The sequence below is a fragment of the Ipomoea nil genome, unplaced genomic scaffold (genome assembly GCF_001879475.1).
Source record: "Ipomoea nil cultivar Tokyo-kokei standard unplaced genomic scaffold, Asagao_1.1 scaffold1274, whole genome shotgun sequence".
Classification (NCBI taxonomy): Eukaryota; Viridiplantae; Streptophyta; class Magnoliopsida; order Solanales; family Convolvulaceae; genus Ipomoea; species Ipomoea nil.
The window spans coordinates 267,915-275,694 of NW_017617702.1; the positions used below are offsets into that span (position 1 = coordinate 267,915).

The following is a 7,780-nucleotide window of genomic DNA, read 5'->3' on the forward strand; positions in this document are numbered from 1 at the left end:
AAAAAAAAGTATGTGTATACAATTATGTACATTCATGTATACAATTATGTGTATTCTAGTATAAAATTATGTACATTTTTGAACATAGATTTTTTTTAAAAGAAAATTAACCGCAAACACAGGATAACGAAATTTCAAAAAAAAAAAAAAAATCTGAAACGACGTCGTTTTGCATCAGGGCGCACAATGCAATACGCACCCTAGTGCAGGATATATGCAATACGCGCCCTAGTGCAGGATATAAATTGCCCACAATTATTATTTGGACACTTTGAATATAAACTTGTATCACTAAAACATATTTAATAGTTACTAAAATTTACTTAACCATGCAACATTAAACTTCATAAGCTCACATAAAAATAAATTTTCATAAAAAATAAAAGTACAAAAGTTTAGTTTTTTTAACACATACCCGACCCACAATCCGCTATCATCCATAAAAAAAATAAAAATCGGACCTATGCAGGTGAATTCAAGTGCATATTCATGAGAGGCGAATTAAAATTGCCATTCAATTTTTTTTATTATTTTTTTTTTGGCTACAAGAAGAGGGGTTAAACCCGTGAGGAGGTCCTATAAGGCATTCACATCCTCTCGCCACCACGCCGGGAAACCCAAAGAGATCGCCGGAGTCACGGACCACCGTCTGACACCCATCCGCCATTCCTCAGGCCACCGTCAGTCTCACAGTCATAGACCACCGCCAGGCTCCAAGTCCACCGCGAAGTGCTGCTGCCGGCCCGCCGACGTTCCTCAGAGCATACTCCAGTCGGGAGTCTCCACAAGCCACAACCAGGTAATTTTTTTTTGTTTTGTTTTTTTTTTTTTTTTTTCAATCGTCTCTGTTGATTGATGTTTGTTTTGATAATTTTTGCTTGTTTACCATAGTTGTTAGATAATTTTCAATTGAATTGAATTGAGGAGATAATTTTCATATTGTTGAATTGGGGGGAAATATTTTTGATTGTCTGATTTGTCTCTCACTTTTAGCTATCAACAATTTTGAAAGGGAAGATAGACATCCAAACCCTTCTGTTCAAATCTGGGTCGATTCAGCAATTATTTTGAAATGAAATTGAAGTTGCAACAGTTTGCGTAGATTGATTGTTGGTCGAAAAATGGTGAAGGAACTCGGCGCCGGCGCTCACAACCTGCCAGCGGATGTTACTCAGTTGATCGACCAACTAGAGCGCCACTGCTTAGCTCCCGATGGTTCTCTCATTTCCAAATCCACCTACTGTGATCTCCAACTCGTACTCTCTCCATCTCTAGAATTCCAACATTCTCTTAAAAATCGAAATATCTTTGTATTTTTTTGACGTGCTCGTAACATGGTGCAGGCGAGGGAGGAGATGACGAAAGAGCGACAGCGATATTTGGAAGCGTTGGTAGGAGATCCGCAATTTTCAGTAAATTTTGATAATTTTTATGTTTAGGGGAAATTAAGCCTGTGATTTGTGGTTAATTTTTAGTTTTATTTATTTATGGTTTGCTTATTTGTGCACAATTTGTTCCTTTTATCGATCAATAATGCAGGCAGTTTACATAGAAGCAGTTGGGATGGTGGAAGAATATCAGCAAGCTCTTTCTGTGGTGAATCTTGGTGGTATTCGAGATGTCCAGGGCCACTACCCTCAGATCTGTTTGAAAAATCCTCCTCAGGTTCCTCAATTTTGCACTGTTACTAACTATATTGCCAAAAAAATGCTGGTGAATCATTAAAAAGTAAACTAATTCGCATTTGGAAAACAAATTGGGATCAATATGAAGAATGTGTGATGCTAATAATCTTGTTTGTCTCATCCTTTTTGTGAAGCACTTGCATGTAAAAAGATATTGAGATTTGAATTTCACTCGAAGCATAACCTTGATAAACCAAAAATTCATATTTAGAGGAAAATGGATATGCTTAATAAAATGGATCAAGATTTGTTTTGTGATAGTGACACAATACATGAACATATTTTAGGTTTATGAAGCTCTTGAGCATCGGATGGTAGTTGCAGAAGCTGCTCAAAGGTTGAGGCTACCTCTGATTTCCAAAGATGGTGAGGTTCAAGATGATGAAATTGAGAAATGGAGTATACTCTCAAGAAGTTCCCTTGACAGTTCAGGCACCAGTGTTACTGTGAGCTCCAGCTCAATTTCAACTAATTTCACTAATCTGTCTGCAAGTGGCGCTGCTGCTGCTGGAATTAGTGCTCCATCTAGTAGTGCTAGTGATGCTTCAGAACCTTCTATTGGAGGTGTTCCTAATCGGTACCTTGGAATAACACCTACTTATTTATGGCAAACTCAACTCCTGCAGTCACCACTATCCATGGTATGACTCTTGATTTATTGGATTTGTAGGACATGATTGTGGGATTGCTAAGCAACATCTATTGAGTTGTGAAGTGTCTGAGTTGTACTTATTAGCTTAGCTCTGTCTAGATGTTGTATTGCTAAACCAATTACTTTCTTGAACTGAGTAATTCTTATGGAATAGTTAAAACTTCTATTCTTCTGATGATGTAGGACATGGCAGAATACCAGATATTGCTTTCACGTGAGGTTGGGAGTCGGTTAGATGCTAAATGTGATAAGTTAGCAAATGTTGTTGCTATAGACGACATCGGTCAGTCTGCATTGCTAATTTCTTCCATTTATTTATGTTATTGCATCTACACAAGTTACTAGCATTATGATTTTATCCATTTTGAAATTTTGATTTTTAAGTTGAATCTTCATATGCTAGTAGCTCGTGTAGATGCACGGTCACCTACTCCACACAAGACTGTCTTGCTATCTACTATTGTCCACTGTTTGGGTGTAAAATAAAATATCTAAAGCTATGCGCCTTTAGATATTGGTCAATGTTTGAGATACATGCTATTGCAAATCATACTGGTTTTGCCCTGTTTTACCAAGCATGTAGAGTTTCTATTCTGTAACCCAACTTTGATTTCACAGATCCATCAGCTAGTAATCAAATACCAACTGCTCGTCTTCCAGAAAGGTTTTTCCTTCTCTCCCCAAATTATATTCTTGTTATGACGTTCTTTTCATGAGTGACTCCTATATGTAGCGAGTTTATGATTGAGATACTATGTTTGCTTTGGTCTACGTGGAAAATTTGGATTATTACTTATTAGGGAATGATTTAAGTGGACTCTAATCCATTCTTATATTTTATCCTTAAAAAACTCAATTATACGTTAAGCATATCTATCTACCTAACAAATTGGAAAAACTATTTTGTAGTGGTGGCCTGGTGGGGGAAATTTTTTCTATTTTAGGTGAACTAGCAAATATCTAGTACTATTTAAAAGGTTCATATCATGCAAATAGAAATACATGTTCAGTTTCTTTTTTGACTAAATGCAATATATGAAAAATATGGATTTAAGTTGGAAAAGAATGTTTACAAAGTGTCATTTTTTCTTAACCTAAGATATAGATTAATCATAAAAAGTATATCTTGAACACTATGTTGTCTATTTCTTGACATCTTGTAAAATATAAGATGTTGTTTGGTTACAAATCTTTTAATCTCTTGCAAGCAATCTCATAAAAAGTTTTTTAGAACTCTATTTTATACATTTCTTTTAACCAAGTTTGGTATTTGGTGGTGGCCATCCCAAGACAACCAAACATGGCCTGAAAGTAAAAGCATTTGGATGTAGAAAATGTTGTAATTATTATATCTCTTACCTTTTATATTTTGTTTTATTAAAGAATTTTTATTAAGTTCTTCACTGTTTGATAGCTCTAACTTATCATCTTAACAGGGTAAAATTGATAATTGAGGAGATTGAGAGAGAAGAAGCAACCCTGCGTGAAGATTTGTATTCATCAGACAGAAAATTTGCAGAATATTACAACGTTAGAACTTTCCCACATCCAGACTGCATTTTATCTTCTCATTCCTCTTCTTGATCTCTGGACCCAACTGTGCCTTCTACTATGGTTAAAAGATCTTCGTTTCATGGCATACAATCTGAGTTATAATCTCTTTCAATTCAAGGTTTTGGAGCAGATACTAGGAGTGCTTATCAAGCTTGTCAAAGATATAAAGTTGAAACATCAGCATAAATATGTGAGTTCAGTACTGTATCTTGTTTTCAATAGAAAGTATTTTAAGTTATCTGCATGAACATTGTCTTGAAGGTATATATTGACTATTGAGTGTGGTTCCTGGTCTTTTACCCTTTACTAGCACAGATGTTTAATTCTTTTTTTATGTATTTACTACTAGGATGAGCTGCAAAAAACTTGGCTGAGCAAAAGATGTGATACCATGAGTGCAAAATTGAGGTATGACTTACCCATTGCTAATTCTTGTTGCTTTTAAAATTATTTTATGTACTTTTATTCTTAAACATGGAGAAATTGATACAGCTGTTTACATGGTTTAATATGGAATTGCTGAAGGTTTTAGTCATGAGTCACTTGTTCACACTTAGCTATCGTTCTTGACATCACTGATGCAAGGACCAAGACCTTCTTGAACCACTGATCCAAGGTTAATAGGTCGTGGTATTTCTTGTTACACTTCAGGGTTTTAGAGCACATTCTCCTGCTTGAGACTTATACACCAGACACAATTCCAGCACTCCATAAAATAAGGTAGAGAAACGAGACTTGTTCCATTATTAGAATATATACTTCTGAGAGTAGAAACTGTGCTAAGTTGATCAATCTCCCAGGAAATATTTGGTTGAATCTACAGAAGAAGCTTCACTTGCATATAATAAAGCGGTATATTTCTCTAACTCTTCTGTTCTTAAGTTGAACACTGCATGTGTCCACATGAAAACCGACCCACATTTAATATTTGATTTGAAATAGGCCACTCGCCTCCGCGAGTATCAGGGTGTTGATCCGCACTTTGACATGATTGCCAGACAATACCATGACATAGTCAAGGTAAAGTAGTGTATATTTTGAGCATTAGTTCCTCTGTCTATTCCTTTGCCCTTCTGAAATAAGCTCATATACGATTTCTATTAATTCTCGCAGAAATTGGAAAATATGCGTTGGACTATCCAGCAAGTCGAAATGGACCTGAAACGTTTGCCTGCTTATCCTGGAGCCTGAGGTATATTGATTCTGTCTTTCCACTCCAGGAGATGAATGCAGTAGAGGATTTAAGTTTCAAGAGCTCATTGTTGTGTGTATTGCATTTTATCAAGTTGTCTAATATACACATCCTGTTGCAACAAGAGCATTTAGAGTTGCAACACTAATTTCTAATAGTAAAATATTTGATTAAAAATTTGGTCTTAAATAGCATTTTTTATTTCCCAATGTATAGTTCTGTAGCATTTTTTATTTACTTGACGATCAATGCCCGTGTTGATACTTTAAGGAACTAGGCAAGTATTACTTCTGTCCCATTTTATGTTTGATTCGGTTAACGAGACTTAATAAAGTTATTTTTAACAATTTTTCATGATGTTAAGTTTAATATTAATATATAAAATTTATATATTTAAAAATTACATTAAAAGTATTATTAAACGTAAAAAAAATTAATTTAAAAATAATAAAGAAAATAAACAAACAAGAAAAATTGATTTGAGTAATGAATAGTAAGTAGGACATGTAAAAATGTATAATCAGAGAAGAAGTAATAAAGTTTTTTAATTTTAGTGGATCTTTTAATGTTAAAAGTGAAGTTATTTAAAAAATGTTCATTTTGACGAAAAATATTTTTCTAAATTCTTACTAAAAAGACATTTTCTAGATCCTTGAATCCTTTTCTTTCTTGGCTCTCTTTCTCTTCCGCTATCACTCTTAGCTTGGGTCTCTTAAACTCTCCTCCATCCACTGCTGCCTCACTATTCACCATAGTCGACTAAGTCCAGATATATATTCATCTTCTTCTTTTTCTTTTCATCTTTATCTTTAAGTATAATAAGTTTCTTCGAATATGTATTTGTTAAATTTCCAATTTGTTTGTTTGTTTGTTTGTTTTGTTTTGTTTTGTTTTGTTTTTTTTTTGTTTTTTTTTGTTTTTTTTTTTTTTTTAAGGTTTCTGCCTTTAACAAGGCAGAATTCAATTTTGATTTGCTTTCTTTAATGAAGGCAAAATTTTGTTTCAATTGAAAATTGGTTTCCGACTTTCCGCCACCAATTTACTGGATAGCAAATTAATTAATTTGAGAGTTCTACTACATATACGTTCAAATCTTATTTTCTAAATTTCTCCCTAATTTTCTTTAGTGAGAAGCACACTACCTCCCCAACGACTACTTAATCCTCCTAAATCTTGCTCTTCCCGCATCAGCATGAAGAAGCTCAGTCATCCCGTCAGGTGGACCCTCCAAAGTCTTAGTCCCCCCTAGGTGGTTGTTTGCCCAAGATTAGCCAGAAAGTCCACGCATTTATTCCTTTCTCTCAGCACATGCGTGAAGCCCACACGGTCATAATTTTTAGCAAGAAATTTACAGTCCTTGATAAGAGAGGAAAGAGACTCCCCTTGTCGAGAGCTATCCTTTATCACTTCAACAATACCTTCAGAATAAAGTTCAATGCAAAGATTATGAAAACCCCTAGCTCTGCCTAGCCGTAAATCCTTCCTTGGACTGCACAGTTTGTTAAAGAAAGTATCCGTATTCCCCACATTCACAATGAACCCCATGATCAAGCTCCTACAGTGATCACGAAATAGCCCCCAACACTAGTAAGACCAGATGACGTAAATTTCTCCATAATGTGACAACACTGGTAAGCTAAATTTTTTCATGTGGGTCCCAATACAAATATTGACATCAAGATTTTGTGTGTGAGAATAAAAGTTAAGAGTAAAAAAATAGAAATACACATAATATTTTTTACTAATTTGATTTCCACCATTGAATAGTGATTGCAGATTTTTCACGTCACAAAAAAAAACCAAATTATTGGTTGCTGCATTTATAAAGGCATAAATCAAAGTTGTATAATAGTTTATGTGTGTAATAAGATTAGTTGGGCTAATTTTGTTTGTTTTCTTTTATGTGTGTATATGTATAAACCTTTTTCTTTTCTTCTTGTTTGAAACACTCACGATTTAGTATCTTCAATTTTTTTCGACCTAAAGAATCAATTTTGCCACCAATGAAGTTCAATTCTATAACCACCCATTTGAAATAGGTGGTCACATAAATTATTACACAAACCTTATTTTTTTAAATGATTACACAAACCTTTTTGATTTGTGTAATATTCTATAAGAAATAATTTTGTAATTTTTTTGGTTTATTTTTTTTTTTTAAAATAACCAAATAAAAGAATGCCAGAAAAAATGAAAAATTTTAAAACGGAAAATGACACTTTTATCCCTGAATTATATGCTAATAGTATTTTTTCTCCTAAGTTATTCATGTACTCACATTTGCCCCTTCAATTATTTTAAAAGTAGCAATTTTTCCTCTTTTGATGTTAAATGGACATTTTTACCTTTAAAATAATTATTTCATTTATTTTTCTTCTTTAACAAATTATTATTTATATGTAGATATTACCACAGTTGGATTTGAACAGAACCAGACACTATAGCAACCGAACTGAAATAGTAGGGACGGTCCTTGTTACGATCCACTGAAAAAATAATTGTTGAATTTAAACTATTTTAAAATAGAAAACAAAATTTACAAAAATAAATAAATAAATAAAATTTGAATCGGCGGTATAAACCAAAACTCGAATCAGAATAAATGCAAACCAGAACCAAACAAATTTATCATTTGCAAGCGGTGTTTACAAATCTATTCGGTTCTGGTTAACATTTATTATGATACCAGTTTCGGTT

At 33.7% G+C, this 7,780-nt stretch overlaps 1 protein-coding gene across 2 annotated transcripts; it reads left to right on the forward strand.

The window, feature by feature from the left end:
- The first annotated feature begins 517 nt into the window (after window positions 1-517).
- On the forward strand, window positions 518-5,352 carry LOC109184647 (AUGMIN subunit 4-like). Of its 2 annotated transcripts, none has more exons than XM_019334672.1 (14): window positions 518-799; window positions 994-1,256; window positions 1,344-1,391; window positions 1,540-1,665; window positions 1,973-2,326; window positions 2,521-2,620; window positions 2,956-3,001; window positions 3,774-3,867; window positions 4,010-4,081; window positions 4,241-4,299; window positions 4,543-4,611; window positions 4,692-4,743; window positions 4,834-4,911; window positions 5,005-5,352. In XM_019334672.1, the coding sequence occupies exons 2-14, from the start codon at window positions 1,122-1,124 to the stop codon at window positions 5,080-5,082; spliced, it is 1,311 nt and encodes a 436-aa protein (XP_019190217.1). In that variant the 5' UTR covers window positions 518-799; window positions 994-1,121; the 3' UTR covers window positions 5,083-5,352. The 2 variants fall into 2 exon arrangements, with proteins under 2 accessions (XP_019190217.1, XP_019190218.1); XM_019334673.1 differs by having other exon boundaries at window positions 570-799; window positions 1,094-1,256.
- Window positions 5,353-7,780: the final 2,428 nt, after the last annotated feature.